This window comes from Centroberyx gerrardi, chromosome 19 (genome assembly GCF_048128805.1).
Source record: "Centroberyx gerrardi isolate f3 chromosome 19, fCenGer3.hap1.cur.20231027, whole genome shotgun sequence".
In the NCBI taxonomy this organism is placed as follows: domain Eukaryota; kingdom Metazoa; phylum Chordata; class Actinopteri; order Beryciformes; family Berycidae; genus Centroberyx; species Centroberyx gerrardi.
In genome coordinates this window covers 20781658-20798430 of record NC_136015.1, presented here as the reverse complement: position 1 = coordinate 20798430, position 16773 = coordinate 20781658, and the positions used below count along the sequence as shown (strand labels likewise).

General features: G+C 46.1%; 1 protein-coding gene across 2 annotated transcripts in view; it reads right to left on the bottom strand.

Annotated features, from left to right (window-relative positions):
• The window catches only part of pkhd1l1.1 (PKHD1 like 1, tandem duplicate 1), a 53390-nt gene that overhangs the window by 18048 nt on the left and 18569 nt on the right, over window positions 1–16773 (bottom strand). Inside the window, exons 33-55 of one of the 2 annotated variants that reach the window (XM_071894950.2) lie at window positions 15517–15709; window positions 14745–14887; window positions 14312–14416; window positions 13742–13927; window positions 12917–13090; window positions 11833–12041; window positions 10354–11329; window positions 9727–9975; window positions 9427–9576; window positions 8581–8755; window positions 8138–8294; window positions 7648–7804; window positions 6967–7176; window positions 6233–6362; window positions 5328–5569; window positions 4860–4996; window positions 3640–4669; window positions 2732–2923; window positions 2034–2185; window positions 1538–1697; window positions 1255–1426; window positions 819–907; window positions 152–318 (exon numbers count right to left, since the gene is read on the bottom strand). In XM_071894950.2, the coding sequence (XP_071751051.2) occupies window positions 152–318; window positions 819–907; window positions 1255–1426; window positions 1538–1697; window positions 2034–2185; window positions 2732–2923; window positions 3640–4669; window positions 4860–4996; window positions 5328–5569; window positions 6233–6362; window positions 6967–7176; window positions 7648–7804; window positions 8138–8294; window positions 8581–8755; window positions 9427–9576; window positions 9727–9975; window positions 10354–11329; window positions 11833–12041; window positions 12917–13090; window positions 13742–13927; window positions 14312–14416; window positions 14745–14887; window positions 15517–15709 (5555 nt within the window). The remainder of the gene's footprint in view (window positions 1–151; window positions 319–818; window positions 908–1254; window positions 1427–1537; window positions 1698–2033; window positions 2186–2731; window positions 2924–3639; window positions 4670–4859; window positions 4997–5327; window positions 5570–6232; window positions 6363–6966; window positions 7177–7647; window positions 7805–8137; window positions 8295–8580; window positions 8756–9426; window positions 9577–9726; window positions 9976–10353; window positions 11330–11832; window positions 12042–12916; window positions 13091–13741; window positions 13928–14311; window positions 14417–14744; window positions 14888–15516; window positions 15710–16773) is intronic. The other variant, XM_078290154.1, reaches the window with a different exon arrangement.

Here is a 16773-nt window from a genome sequence, read left to right as displayed (position 1 = left end):
CTGGATATATAGATTGAATCATGATTGTGTTATATCCATCTGTGACAGAGGCTAGAAAAATCGCTATTTATGTGAAAATGTCGCAGATTAGTAGTTTAAAGTAATAAAGTTAAAGTCCCATATTAAAGATAAAGTTGAGCAGAGCACTGACCTGGATAGAGATGTAGGTGGCGTCCAGCACCACAGTCCTGTACTCAGGTGCGGCCCGACGCCGTCTGCTGCTGGACGAGTTATTCATGGTGTCGGGGATCTCCAGGACGCCGATGACCGTCAGCTTATTGAGGGGAGGAGTGTCTCCGTCCAACACCACCCATTTCCCTGTGGCGTGGTGGAGAAACAGAGGTATTGAACGAGTAGTAAACTACCAAGGAATCCCTCTGAAACTGAATTTGTGGTTGTTATTGTGCATTTTCCTGAATTTCCCCCCTTTTTTTTTTAATTGATTTTGAATTATTGGCTCCTGAGATAAAGGCAAATACAATCTTTTGACATCATCAGATTGCATTGCCTGAGATGGTTGAAAGATGATCTAATAGACAACCTCAAAATGTCGATTTTGGTGGGATTTCCCTTTAATAAAATGTGTGAGTTATTCACTATATTATTTACCCTACAGCAAAGGGAAATTATATCATATGAATCATGACATCATACTGTATGTATGAGGATAAAATCAAGCACATCTCTGATATGCACTACAAAAAGGATGAGAGCTCATATATGAAGAAAGAAACAAGTGCAACATAATCAACACTTCCCAATTCATTCTATCTTTCACTTGAGTCAAGATGAATTCTTTGCAGTGCTGAACCCATTACCTGGTGGGACGACCACATCGGCGCCCTCTGCTGGTGCGGTGAAGTTATTCTCTGCCGAGCTTTGCCAGAAAGAGGCGTTGGACCACAGACTGGAAACGAAAGAGAGAAGCACGTAAGATGTTTTAACACTAGAGAGACCGCAGTCAAGAACTGAAATATCTCCATGACCTTTCTTCAACCCACATTCTGTACAAACCAGTGTTGTTCGATTTCCAAAATCAAGCAAGGAAGTAGTTGTAATTATATTAATCTCCTTCAGGTAATGGCTTGTTGATCTATCTATCTATCTATCTATCTATCTAACTATCTATCTATCTATCTATCTATCTATCTATCTAACTGTGTAACCTCAAATCACCAACACTATCAGACTACAGCTGGTGAGTGTGAATCAGTCTGGTCCTGCTAGTGAGTGACAGTGTTGCAGTATTCGTACATGAAGTCGTCCGGCCGGCGGCTGGGCACGGGGGCGAGCGTGGCGGGAGGAGGCGGCGGGGGCGGGACGCAGTTGGGGAAGAAGCAGCGGTAGACCCTGAAGTTCACACTCACGTCGACGGTGGAGCGGTCGACGCTCGAACGCCGCCTGCGCTCGCTTCTCTGCCCGGACACTGCAGGAGCAGAACAACGAAATCTTTGAACTCTTAATGTTTCACTCATGGGATCGCTGATGTCTCTGATGTGAGAAGATCCATATTAAAGTGTCTAGTAAAGAGTCTGACCCATGTAGTAGAGGTTGTTGGAGCTGTCGTCGAAGTACCAGTCTCCGTTCTGGTTGTTGCTGTAGTTCAGCGGTGCAGCTGAGCCGTTCCTCACATCCACGATACGGAAGCTGTCTGGACTCTGGGTGAAGTTGTGGTTGATGATCACGTATTGATCTGGCTGTGAGGGAGAAAGTACATGCAAAACATTAGTGTAAATAAACTCTGTGGATCACTGTAGTTTCAGAGGAGCTGAACTATTGCCTAAGGTTTGAAATCTGGTCTGAAATTTTAAAGATGTGTAAATATTAGCACCAAAGTAGTGAGGTTTACTGCATCTGGGCAATTTTGTCATTCTAATTGCACTGTACTATGTGGAAAACCCCACACATATAGTATTCCAGTAATGTCAAAACAGGATTATTTACTAATATTTGATCCCGATCTGACTGATTCAATTTTTATACAAATTCTAAACAGGAATATTAGACAAACATGGGAATGATCTTGGATGTACCTTGAAGCTGTAGAACTTTGCATAGTAAGTGATGTTTGTAATGTGGTCCACATCATCAAAGTACCAGTTGTAGGTGTGTGTAGACGGCAGCAAGGCCATCCAGCCGAACTTATGGGTCAGTCTCTTCTTCAGATAGGGAACCGCACTGCTGCCTGTAACAGTGACAGATTTTAACAATCACAACACAGCATGTAAATAGATCTGTGTAGGATTTGTGTAGACTTGTGTAGGAGGAGATCAGCTCTACCAATGTTGTTAACAGGGTTCCCACACCTTCTTAAACATCAAATTCAAGGACTTTTCAAAGACTTTCCAGGCCCAATTCCCTCAAATTCAAGGACCCAACACGGCATAGTTTGAGACATGGATCAAGGTTAATTACTGTTACAACACTGATAATTTTTATAATGAGAACTAGCAGGCTTTACAGAAGCTCACAGACAACAATTAAAAAAAGAGAGATGCTTGAATGTGTGAACACGTCTCAACTGTGTTACAGTGATGGCCTTCTCTAACACAAATATATAAATTCAAGCACTTTCAATGACCCATGTCTATTTATGTCTATTTTCAAAAACTTTCAAGGCCTTGATTTTTTTTCTCAAATTCACAAACTTTCAAGGATTTCAAGGACCCGTGGGGACCTTGTGTTAATGTATGGATTTTTGGTTAGTAGTACTTCTGTGTGTTCTTGATACCATATGAGTTGGTCAGGATGACATCCTTGGCCTGCAGAGAGGAAGGCGAGGGATTGTTGAACGACAGGCGGTGGAAGTGGACGGTGTGGTCGCACACGGCGCCGGGGAAAGCCACGCTCCACTCGGCGCTCTGGGAGCAGTGTGCCGGGTCCAGCAAGGCGCTCAGAGGCACCACCTTGTGGCCGGCGGTTCCTACGGGCAAGGCGACACCGGCAACATGGAGGTTAGGGATGCAGGAAGATAAACCCTTAAGCTCCATTAACCCACGTATTAAAGCTGATATAAACCTTTATGGTATGAATTCATAGTAGTAAGTTCCATCAGTCTGAGATGAGTTACACGAAAACCAGAAGTTTTCAGTAAAATTAAACATCAGTTACTGCAATTTTGAGTACACATATTGGTGCTTGTTTGCTATTTTGTGATCCTTGATTGGACTACATGGTTTGTTCACAATGTATTTTACCTCTGCATTGGAAATGAGTTTACTGTACCAACACTGTTAACTAACAAGACGACACTGTTAGTAATTGGACAGCACCTGAGATAATTCTGAATTCTGAGGATGTGGCATTCCTATAATAAGAGTTTCATCATATATAATTCCTTTAATGGCAAGTCTTGTTTTCTGTCTCACTGATGGAAATCTGTTTTTACACCCTGGCTATTAACCACCTTGAGCTGCGTTCACTTTATGAACTGTGCTGTATAAGTAAAGATTGATTGAGACTGATTGATTGAGGCAATGTTTAAAGATATACAGTTTCGGAGACTACTAGGAATTATATGAGACTAATGTGACTGATACAAGGCTAACTGATAAATGTCAGACTATAATGACAAATAAGAGACTGATATGACTAATATGAGACAAATATGTGTAATAAGAGCCTAATATGACTGATTACCTGTGAGGGAACCATCAGTGTCCACCAGCTGCACCTCATGCTCCCATCTGAAGCCGGCCTTGTTGGGGGCGTTGAAGTACTGGACCCCACTAAACCTGACAGCCCAGCCCCCACAGTCATGCACGCATTTCCCGTCGATCGAGGTCACCCCAATGGCTGCGCAGGAGCCGCGGTCGAAGTTGATGAACTTGGTGTTCAGGACGCTCATGCCGTCGTCAAACGGCGTGATGACGCCTCGGTGCGTGCAGTAGTCGTCTCCCAGGCCCAGCTCGTCCACGTGGCCCACGATGGTGCTGTTGGACACCGTCGCTCCTCCGTCTTCTCCGAAGCCGCTCACCGCCCACTGCATGATGCGCTTGGCCTCAACGCCGGCTTTCTCGTTATTGACCATGACGAAGCCGCTGAACTGCACAGCGCCCACGTTCACCCACTCGGCGCCCTTCTCACAGTTCCAGGTGGTGAGGCCGCGGAAGACGGCGGGCTCGGGCGTCCGGGAGCGACAGCCGCCGTTCTTCATGGGGAAGAAGTCCTGGAAGATCCAGAGGCCGAACCAGCCTTGAGAGTGCACAGTGTTGTTGGTGAACTCCCCCAGGGGAACCCTCTTCTGGCAGATGTCTTTGTCGTAGGACGGGCCGTCCGGGTGCTCGTGCATGCGGTACCAGAAGCCGAAGTGGGTGCCCCCGGCGGCGGCGTTGTGGCGGATGATGTTGTTGGGATTGGTGACCCAGTAGGCGGCGGGAGTGACGTCGTCGTTCAGCAGGCTGGTGCTCTGCTTGACAAACACAGCCAGGTTGTACTGCAGGATGTTCTCCGTCTCAATGCCGTCCTCGATGAAGAAGGCCCCGCCCATGATGTTGTAGATGACGTTGTGCTCCACCAGCAGGCGGTGGGTGTTGTGGATGGTCACGGCTCTGTTGAAGGTCTGATGGATGGCGCAGCCCCTCACGTACGACTTGTAGTCGATGTTTCCCATCAGATGCCAGTGGATGGGATAGCGCCCGAGCCTAAAGGCCTGGCCTGCATGGAAAAGCTGTGGGAGAAAAGCATACATGAGGAATTTAGAGTTTATCATTTTTATATGTGTAAATAAACAAACAAGGAGGAACAGAGACAAATTAACAGATAGAGAGGGTGAGAAGAGGTTTATAAAAACATCTCAAAAGGATCAGCAGAGGTTAGGAAAGTAATCTTATTAAATGCATGTGTAAAATGTATTTTACCTCGACATATTCCAGTCTTCCAATGGCCAGATTCTCATTTGGCCTGGGTGCGTGGAACATGATGCAGCCTCCAAACTGGTCGCTGCCGACCTCCTCGCCAAACCTTCCCTGGAAACAGGTCTGGGTGGCAAATTCACCTGAAGCACACGGGACAGAAAGATGTAAACATGACCCTAACATCTGTTAATTGCTAAAAATGTGCAACAGTATATTAGGCACAAATTATTTGATCGCCAACATTATGAGCAACTAACTGCATAAGGTGCAAGGAGTGCAAAGGTCAGGACTATAGCACCCAGAGAATAGATGTAACAAATATTTGTGTCCTAAAAGTGTTCTTGTAGCATAGAGAAATGTAAAGGAATGAGAGCCACAAAGAGTTAATGTGCATATTTACTAAGAGACATACAATTTGCTTATACAGTATGTTTATGTCACTTGTCTTAAATGTTAACCACCGTACAGCACCTGTGTTAAAACCTTCAGGGCAGGCCTCTATCTTGTCTTCCCACTCCTGGTGCTGGGAGCCTCGCACCACGATGTTCCTGGTGAGGAGACCCACCTCCGCCCGGCCCTCGAACACCGTGCCGTCAGGCAGCGTGACGGACACCCCGAGGTGAGTGTACTGGAGCGGCTCGGTCAGGGTGAGGGTCCTGCCGTCACCCGACACGGAGGCGATCCTCCTCACCTCGTTCTCGCTCTGGCTGTGCCTGGAAAACATACCAAACAGAAATAAATGAGACCAGAGATAGACGAGTGGGTAGGTTCCTGTGGCTTCCCTACTCTCTCACCCTCTCTGCTTTATCAGTGTCTTCATAAATAATGAAAACTAGTTAAGGTGAAGGGCCTACCCACTATCCTTTAAAAAAACGAATTAAATAAAGCCATACTTTTTTTAACTGCCTTTCCAATATTTCTTGTGACAAAAACGCACAACATTTTCATCCAAAATGGTAAAATCAATTAAAACTAAAATTGCTGGTGGATGGGGATGTGATTATATGCACTCTAGTTGTGTGGGATTTTTAATCTTTATACCTTACGGGAGGCAAATGGGGATGAAGGGATGAAATGTGGTTATTGTTTTCCACATTACACAACTTCCCTAAACATTACCAAGATTTATTTCTACTTTATGGGATTTGATTACACAGATATAATCCTGAAATCTCCTCTCCAGGGGGTTTTCAGCTTCACACACTCTGTTATACAACATCCTCTGTCACACTTCAGCCTACAGGTGTGTGTGTGTGTGTGTATGTGTATGTGCATGCATGTGGGTGTGTGTGCACATATGTATGTACAACACACATTCATGCATAATAACTGTATTTTAAATTATTTTGTAGCATAAATCGGAGGCTCCGCTGCACCTGTGGCCGGTGGAGGCGATGACGATCTGGTCCCCGACCCTCCAGGTCACCCGCTTCATCAGGTTCAGGGTGACGGAGCCGTTGGTGGCGGTCTGGGCCAAGTGGGTCCAGGGAACAGGAACCGGAATACCTGGAGAAACAGGTTCATAACAATGACTGGTACCTGAGGTGGGTGGGTGGGTGTCACTAATAACAGCATCCCTGCAGGACAGCGAGCTCATATTACTCTGTTACCTGCTCATTATGTGACATTATGACATGCAGTCAGGGGTTTTTAGAATATGTGTCACATCTATTTCAAATTCTCTGCTGCTGAATTTTTAACATGGGTGAATATGTGACATTTTTGGGTCTGCAGGAGATGACTGTCGTTATACAGCTCTGTAGGTTTTTGCAGAGCGGCATGTTGTTTGATGCTTTGACGCTATACTATTCATAATTTTGTTGTGAAATTACTGCAAGGATAAAACTGCAGACTGTCAGGTTTTGACTGTCAGGTGAAAGAAAATGTATTAAGGTAGGTGATAATCTTCATTAAGATTCAATAGTACCTTTAACTTTCAAGTATCTCCATTTGGATTGACATTTTTCAGCTTTACAAATGTCATAAACTTACTGTACATGGATAAAAGATGGAAAACATCTCTCAAGATGAGTGTATGTATGTCTTGTATATGTGTGTGTGTGTGTGTGTGTGTGTGCGTGTGTGTGTGTGTGTGTGTGTGTTTCCATACCATGCAGATCCAGCACCCCTTCTCTGACAGCCAGTGTCTTGGTTCCATAGACAGGGAGTTCCTGGGACCGGAGGTTTCCGTGAAGCGTGATGATGGCTTTGTGCTGGAACGGCGCCCCCTCCTGGCCGATCTGCAGCCGCCCGCCGTCTGTGATCAGGATGTTTTCTGCCTGCAGCTCGATGTCCGCTTCGTCAAACACCAACGTCCCTCCTGACAACACAGAACAGCAGGGTACAAACTGAATGTTGACAACCCTATCCCCTTAAGTAGCTTCAAAGTTAGAAAAAACATTTTTTCCATACTACATATTCTGTATCTGCTAGTTCCAACGCTTCATTGAAGCTATAGCTGCTTATACTGAGTGAAATATTCAAACCCAAGATGCCATTTCTGTATGGCTGCACCATTACATCAGTTGGAAAAAATTGACATGACTTGTGCATCATTTTATAGACATTTTGCTGTAATTCAGCACAACATATCTAATATCTTTGGAAACCTTGGGATCTCGACTAGAATTTAAAATAAAGTTCTGTGGGTTTGAACAAAGCTTGGCCTTGGCTTAATGATGGCAGTGGGACCAACAGGGTGGAAGATGTTAAGTCTAAGAAAGTCCTAAGAAATAACAACTTCTCAAGTAGGCCTACAACCAGAAAGTGTTATTGAGAAGGTTTTTAATACCTTGAATGAGGAGCATTTTCAGCACGGGGGTGCTGGTGTCCAGCAGGATGGTCTGGCCTTTAGTGATGACAGCGAATGTGCCTTTCTCTGGTGGAGACAGGCCGCCCCATGTGTACCGGGACGACCACACGTCGATGTAGAAGAAATGTGCATTGTCCTGAAAGAAGAGGCAAATAATAGATCATGATGGGAAAATAAACATACGCCGAAGAAGTGAAGAACATGAAGTAACATGAAGATGAAAAGACACAATATTTGGAGAAATTGTGGTCCAAACACTGAGAGGTGAAGAAGAGCTTTGATTTCCATTAATGTGATACTTCATTGATCCCTGTGGGGAAATTCCCTTTTCTCTTGCTTCCTCTTGCTGACACAGGAGCTTGAACAAGGCTGCCCATACTAAAAATCTAGACAGTCATGGTACTGTATGACACTTTGCATAAAAAATGTCCACCAAATGACATATTTACATTTCTCTGTCCTTTCTTACCATCTTGGCGATGCCTCGGTCTCCGATGCTGACCTGGACCTTGGTTTCCTGGGACCTCGGCTGAGCGTTGGTCACGCAGACGATGAGCGTGTCGTTGGCAGACTGGACGTCACAGACGGATCCTGCGATGGTCACTTTCACCTCACTGCTGTTGGTGCTGCAAGGTGAGAGAACGAGCGAACAGAATGAGATTCAATTGTGAAAAGAAGTGCATGAAAAAGAGTGAAAAGAAGGAAGGAAAGTATATATTCACTATGACTGAAAAGCAAAAGCAGGAAAACGTTGAACACAATGAAAGCGAAGTAGACCCGTGCAAAAAAAGCGATTGTGTTGTGTAAGTTGAGCGTTTAATTCTGAACCAGTGGCCCATAATCTGGGTGTGCCGCTCCATTGTGCCATTTGCACACTGTGTCATCACTGCAGAGGATGCTCCTGCACACTACCTGAAACCGGAGCCGGTGATTGTGAGTCTGGTGCCTCCAGCGGTGCCGCCCCTGCGTGGGGAAACCTCAGCGATCAGCGGAGTGAGCTGGGACTTGTAGGTGAAGCCATTTGATATGTTGACGGCATCCAACTGGTTAACGACAGCTACCACACAGCTCACCTCTGACTCAGTGCCTGAGGGTAGACAGCACGCACGCACACACACACACACACACACACACGGGACCACAAAAGCACAGGGAGAATCAAGATGCGTGCATGCAGAGAACAAGCAGCCTAAGATGTCTCGCCATCTGTGACGAGTTATTGTCTTATCTGACATGTCTGTCATTTTCTGCTGCGTTTTACAGGCCGAGAACATTCCTCACAGAAAAATTCAAGCTTCATTAAAGCTCTTAAAGCTCAGCTAAGACAGGACTGGTTGGGCTCAAACTGTAATCAGATGGTATCTAGAGACCAAAAATAAACCAGCAGGAATGCATTGTTTCCAAACAAAAACTTGCAAAATTACAGCTAGGTATGTTACAAGAAGGGTGGGAAAGAAATTGCTTAGAAGATGAACAATCTCTTCTATTCTAAGACGCAATTTGGCTGGTAATTTGTCTCTTGCACGCATATATTACAGCATTATCTTGTTGATTGTTGTCTGATGAAGGCCTCCTTGGCCAACACATCACGTTTTTAATATTCTCTAGGTAATAAACACTACTTTTAAGGAAGAGAGTGTGGCGCCCATCCATTTTGTACTTCAACAATAATTAAAATGGCCATAACATTTTAGAATCCACCAGTTAGTTTCCTGCTATGATACATGTATCAATTGTAATAAATCCCGCCATACTCACCATTGTTGAATGGAGAGCGGCAGTAGAGATGGGTGGATGTGGACATCTCTCTGTGGACTTCACATTCCTCCCCGCAGATGAGCACAGTGGAGTTGTGAGGGTCAAACCCAGAGCCTCGGACCGCCAGCAGAGCGCCGCCGCCAAAACCGCCTGGATCCCAGACAGAGACAGAGCGCTTATCAAAAACTCTTTAAGATAAGATGAAACTTTAATGATCACTGTGGGGGAAACTGGGTCATTGCAGCAGCAAAGAATAGGATATAGAAAACAACAAGTAAAACATATTGTCTCACTGCTTACCCTCACTGGGCTGGACCCCGCTGAGAAGCAGCTCGTAGGTGAAAACAGCCTCTGACAGGGCGCGACCTTTGACCCGGTGGTGGAGCAGGACCGGGTACGGCCCCCCTGGGTTTTCCCCTGCGGTGCACTGAACCTCTGTGTCGCTGACGGCCGACACGTTGCAGGACACGTGGTTCACGGTCACAGAGACGAGCTGCGGGTCGGTGCCGAACCCTGATCCTGTCAGAGTGATCACCGAACCGCTGGAGCCTGTGGGACGCAATGAGAGAGGAGGGAGAAGGGAGGAGGGAGAGAAAAGGGAATGAGAGAAAGGATAAATGTAATATGAATATGATATATTGCATCAAAGTCATTATTTAGTTCCTGATACTGTATGTTGTTGTCTGCCAGATCCTCTGATTTATGGGTGTTTTCAGGAGAAAATCTTACGACTAAATACGGTGACTTTCATGTTTTTACTGGAATTGTAGGATTACATGATGCTCTGTGGGTTGCATTAGTTATCTCACCTCATTGGCAGAATTTTGTCGACTGAAGAAAAATAAGATTTGAAGGCTTAATATGAGACTAAATGACTTGTTAAGATGGATGTTTTTGGCAGTGTGAGACATGTTGGACCCTGCTCACCGGTGTTGGGGCTGATGGAGCTGATGTTGGGGGTGTGAGCCTGGGAGTAGGTGAAGTTGAGAGGAGGATACTCCACAGAGAAAACCTGGACGCTGACGGTCACCAGCCCCTCATCACGAGGCGGGGTCAGGCAGCGCAGCCACCCCGGGGTGACCTCCTGGATCCTGCAGGGCGCGCCGCCAACCATCACACTGGTGTTCCCCGGGGCGAAGCCGTTTCCAGTGAGGGTGAGAGGGGTTCCTCCCGCCACGCTGCCCACGTCTGGGCGGAGGGCCGCCTGCGCACGGCTGTTCAGGGCGGCGAGACCGGACGCCAGGCCTTTACTTCTCACAATCACTTGGACGTCGTGGGTCCCAGCAGGCAGAGCGCCGACCCTCAGCGTGATGTTGGCGTCCGTTACCGCGGTGACCTCCAGCTCCAGGTCGCCGGCGAACACCGCCACGTCGTCCACGCTGCTGCCGAACCCCGCTCCGGAGACGGTGACTGTGGTGTAATTGCCGTCGACGCTGTCGGGGGAAACGCCGGCGACCGTGGGGGTGACGGAGGAAGAGTAGAGGAAGGAGCAGTTTGAGTGACAGGAGCTTCTGATCCCGCCTGCCTGGAAGACGGCGTCGCCGGCGCGCGGCAGAGAGGGGGCGGTGTCGCAGATAATGAGGGTGTAGTTGACTGACAGGACGGAGCAGGGCATGTCGGCCACAGTCACCTTCCCCTCCGAGAAGCCAGAACCGCGGATGTGGAGCCTGGTGTGGCCGGCGGGGCTGCCGACGGGAGGCGCGACGGAGTCGATCACGGGCAGAACCACGAAGCGGCGGCCGAGCTCGTGCGGCACGGTGACGATGCTGCTGCCCGGGCTGTTGACTCGGACCGCCACGGGGTGCGGGACGCCGACGGGGGCACCGCTGTCCGGCCGGAGCCTGCAGCTGATCTCAGAGTGAGAGCTGTTGATCACGACGCAGGGAAGACCGCCCACTGTCACCTGTACGGAGCAGACAGGTGAGAAACACAGGAAGCACTGACTGAAGACAGGGCTGAGAGGAACACAGCTTGAATGACACCAAGCAGAAGTCATATTTTTTCAAATATCTTTGGAAGATAAATAAAGAAAAATAGAAAGAAAAATAAAGGTGCAAACTGGAACCGAAAATGGTTGGATGGAGTGAAGCCATAGAAGAACCATTTCAAGAACCTTTTAATATCCCAAAAAAGCATATATGGTTCTTTGGGATATTAAAAGGTTCTTAATTCTTAGTTATTGGATGGTGGGTGATGGCATAAATGTGGAAAACATTCATGGATACGGACATATTGAGACGACAAAGGGTTTGGAGTAGAATGTTACAAGTCATTTGTTTACAGTCTTGGATAACATCATGACTACTGAGTGACGAGATCAATAGTTTGGGCATACAGAGCAACAAAATGTATTGATTATCTCATTCATGAAGCCCTAATAAAATGAGCCGTTAAAACCCGCCTAACCTCGTTGGCGCAGGCGGTGTCGCTGAAGCCCGCGCCCTGGATGTGGATGAGCTGGTGCGCTGAACCCTGGCTGGGGGAGATGGAGTGGACCTTGGGGGTGGCGCAGGCCAGGAAGCTGAAGGAGAGGCCGACTGAAGTCTGATTGGACGGCTGGCCGCACTGCGGGGAGGAGACGCACTGCGGGGCCGACCTGCTGACGCGACGTGAACCTGCAGGAGAGACGCCTCTAATGTGAGTTATGAGTTCACAAGCCTGGAGATCACTGGAACAATATCACACTTCAGGTTTGACCCATATAGATAGGCTGTAGGATGCTGAATGCATTTTGGCAGGGCTGTTTGCACTTCAGTTCAGTCTCAAGTCCATTTTTCTGATGTCTTGGACTTGTCTCGGTCTTGTGCCTATTTTGACTCGGATCTGTCCTGCTCCAACTTATTATCTTATCTAAAAATGTTCAAAGATATGTTTTTCTCCACCTGGTCCACCTTTGTTTATTTTCTCCTCGGCACTACAAACATTACATCTGGAATACATAATTCTATGCACTAATCAGTTGCACCTTTTAAGCATTAGTTTTACATTTGGAAAGACATTTACACTGTTTACTGTTTATTTTGGTCTTTGTCTTGAATAGGACTCTATTAGCTCTGGTCTCGGTCTTGACTTGGTCCCGATTCAAACTTGGCTGGACCTGGTCTTGGAATTGACTTGGACTCAACTAAGATGGACCACAGCCCCGCATTTTGGGGCCTGATTTGTACAGTCTACTATCTACTGTGTGTCTTCTACTGTCCCTCTTGCACTAGGTCAGGTCCTGTTGTCCCTGTACCATATGTGCAAGAATGTACTGTGTTACATATAAATTGTCTCTGCTCCAATGCCACCAAGACAAATCCCTGCATATTTACTGTACTGTAAATGAAATGATTCTTATTCTGAGCATCAAGGACCTGCTGATGATGTAGGATCAAGGGCTCAAACTGAGATGGGAGTTCATTCATTCTCATTTGGCTTCTTAATGCAGGAATCCCCCTACAGCTGACTGTTTGCATCTATCTATTATCTATTGTATCTATATATTTACCGCCTGTCATGTGTCTGGCCTCCATGCCTCCCACGCTGACAGAGACTCTGCTGCTCTTCTCCTCCAGAGGCTTCACTCTCACAACGCCCTGCAGCAGCCTGTTGTTGGCGTCGTCTATGTAGCCGCTGCTGTAGTAATACACACCGGGTGCAGTGAAACGGTAGCCGAAAAAGCCTGAGGGCAGAGAGAGAGAGAGATAGATAGATAGAGAGTGTACAGCAAATAATATGTAGCATACTTGGACATGGTGTGCTCTTGTCCCGTTCTGTCTGTCATGCGTTTGGATGGGTGACACTTCCCACCACAATAAATCACATTCCTGGTGTGACTGACAATCATGCCAATGTAAAAATCCACCCTAAAACACTTTCCCACTGTTTGGTGGGAACTGTTTGGTGGTGTATTTTTTCTTATTCCTGTGGATATTTGGCCAAACGTAGATGACGCGACTGCAGCTACAATGGAGTTTGATAACACAAAAATGTTCAACTACTCTAAAACATCAACGGTAAACGTCAGGTTTTGGTGTCAGAATGAAACCATTTTGAACCGACATTCAACAATCACACAGGGAGAAATCCATATGTAGAAGAGGCAGAGAGATCAGTTTCTCCACTGACAGTAGCCTCAATAGACCAGAATGCAATGCAGCCGCAAGACATATTGCGTAGAAGCGCGATTCTCACTTTTCTGGAAAAACTCTCGCTCTCTTACTTGCTCTTACTCATGTTGCTATTGCCTTTCCTCTCATGACCTAGATGTATAACCCACAGATGACAATTCCTTCCTGGTCTATGGGGGCGGGGTGGGGGCTCAGTACCGTACCTTTTTTGGTCTTGGTCTCTCCGCTGGTGAACGGTCCCCCTTCGTAGGTGTTGCCGCTCGGGCTGGAGACACTGAAGACCCGGTAGCCCACGTTCTGGAAGGCCGGTGCCTCCCAACGCCAAACCACCGTATCTCCAACAGACACCGTCAGTGCTGCAGGTCTCCAAGCAGTTCCCTCTCCAAAATCTGGACAACACAGACAGAAATAGAATAAGACATAATGCATATATATGATACATAGAGTATACACATACAGACAGGCAAAATAATAAAAAAGAAAATAGGTTATTGCTTGTGGGTGTGCAACATGTAATCTAAATAATTACAATTCCTAATCAACAGATGAATAGTTATGGAAAAACTTCAAGAATGGAGCAGACAAACTAGTTTTGCAACACTTGAAATGTTTTCCCATATCACATACTGTCCCCCTGTTCATCCTCACAAGTCACATTGTGCCCGCAGCCACAGGTGACAGTTTCCTGGCTCGCAGCAATTCTCCATAAGTTAATCCTGTTTCTGTTGTTCTCAGTTTTAGCAGGTGCACAGAGGGTGGAGACGTAAGCCTACCGCGGTGGGAGCCTTGGTTGGTGACGGTGTGGGTCTGCTCCTCCGACTGCACGACACATTCCAGCTCGTTCTCCGAGGCGGCCGTCACTTCACACTCTGCGTCTCCTGCCACGCCCCAAACCCCCCAGAAAGATGCGTGAGATCATGTGTGAAACCACCAGCAGTTAGGGACATAGTTTCGCTTTTCCATGTCTGTGTGTGTGGCTTCACTGTAGACTCATGGAGGGAAATTACCAGCAGCTAGCAGCCCCATAGATGCAAATTGTGGTTGTGGCTGGGAATTTTATCTAGCTGCCAGCCATCATTTTAATATCTGATTCATAACAAATCTAGTTGGCTGGTAAAATCATGAAAGTTGGCTGGTGATTTTTGGGGTACAGCAGCCTCTGTGTTAAATAGATGACGTTAAATTGCTTGAGCTCATGTTGCGTACCGACGGAGACTTTGTTGTCAGAGGTGTTGTTGCTGAAACCAGAGCCGGTAACGGTCAGCCTGGTTCCTCCCAGCAGGGAGCCGAGCGCCGGGGAGACGCTGTAGATCTCCAGGATGTATTCAATGGTGGCGTTCACACCACTGCTATGAAACGGAAACCAGAAAAGAATCCAATAAATTCCCGAATTAAGTATCCACCGTTTGAAAAAAGTGCTGCCTATTCTTCAAAATGTTTGCTGGCTTGATGGTAAAATTGACCATGGAATATTATCTGCATTATTAGCAGACTGAAGACCTTTGCTCATAAATACATAATATTTTAGAGGGTATAATCAGTTATACAATTGATTATATTGTGAAACACTGATCAATAAACCTCAGGGAACTTTTATTCCAGTTTGATGTGTAGAAGTTTGGAAAGAAACCTTTGTCTTCTAATCAAAGTCAAGTAAAGACAGATGACAGACGGAAACAAGCATCACTACCTTCTATTACATCTTTTTTCATGTACAACACCAAACACAAAACACGCAACAAAAGAGCATATGTCACTTTTTTGACAAGTACACAAATATTCAAAACACTTGTCACAGCTGGGGGCTGTGTCTGTCAGCAGCTTTGTAACGATCACTTGATAAAAAACAACATGCATGGTTAGCTCTCAGTGAGAAAGCACAAAAGCACGTTTTATGCTTTCTCTGTTGCCTGACAACGTCTTTCCAAATGAGGAAACTGTGTGTGAGAAACAATCTTTTTGTCTAGAGTGATAGTACCTTGTCCTGGGGTAGCCGTTGTTCCCCACCTGTACGTCCACCTCATACAGGCCGGGGGGAAGCACAGGGAGCAGACAGGTGATGTTGGTTGCTGTCCACTGTACAATGGGACACTCCTCCCCGCCGACGAACACGGCGCTGTCATTGTCTTGGCCTCCGAGGTTTGAACCCAGGATGGTGAGAACGCGGTGTCCTGCACAACAGAGGAAGAAGAAGAACGGAAATGTCAACAACACATCTTTCTGTGTAGGAGTTCATGCCATTGAAGTGCCAAGATAATTAGCACTTTACAACCGGTTTGACAATGAGGCTGGGTAATTCCAGAGCTTTGAAAAGTGTCACTAATTGCCCTCTGGTTTAACAAACATGCTTGTTGTGTGGACACTTCTCTTTTGAATACTATAATTAGGCTGGATGACATGCATCATTATCTAATAGTTTCTGATTTCCAACTCTGTCGCTCAGGTTCTAGCAAGAGAAAAGGGCACAAACAGAGAAAACCTCACACAAAGTCAACATTCAAACCACAACGGAAACAAAACTAATAACGTGAGAGAGATAAAAAAAAAAAGGTTTCCATGCAGCCCGAAGGCTCCTGAGCCACATGCCAAAACTAAGCAGTAACGACAAAAGAACAAATAAAATGCCCAAAATAGAATGGGACACCTGTCACCGTGTAGCCTGCATTAACATGCCATTCTTCTTCTCTTCTGACATTCTGTATATAATTAGATTGATATATGATGTTCTTTGCCACTTAAATTGACCCACCACAGGATTGATCATTTCAGTGTTAAATGCAGAGGCGTTTCAGATGATGTCTAATCACCATCTCACGCACTCTTAGCCTCCGTTAGTCCATTAGTTGTGTTTGAATAGAAGATTCATGGCACTGATGAAAAGAACCGCCATTGTGCCACCATTACAGACTTCTGTTCTCTGTCTGGTTTTACAACACTGGAAATAACCTGCTAATGTTGCTGCTAGCTGAAAAATACACAACGTTCTGTATTTGTTTTTAATAATAGGGTTTGAACAAAAATATTTCACTAATGACAAATGCACTAGGCCTATGGGTCACTGAGTAGTTGGTATTGTGAGAGAAAAATAGGTTGGGAAACATTACATAAACAAAATGAACAAATGTTGAATCCTATTATTTTCATAAACAAAGGAGCTACAGGCCAAACGGACAATGGATTTTGTACCAGTGCATTCATTAGACATATAAGATTTCTATTGACCTTTGGACACAAT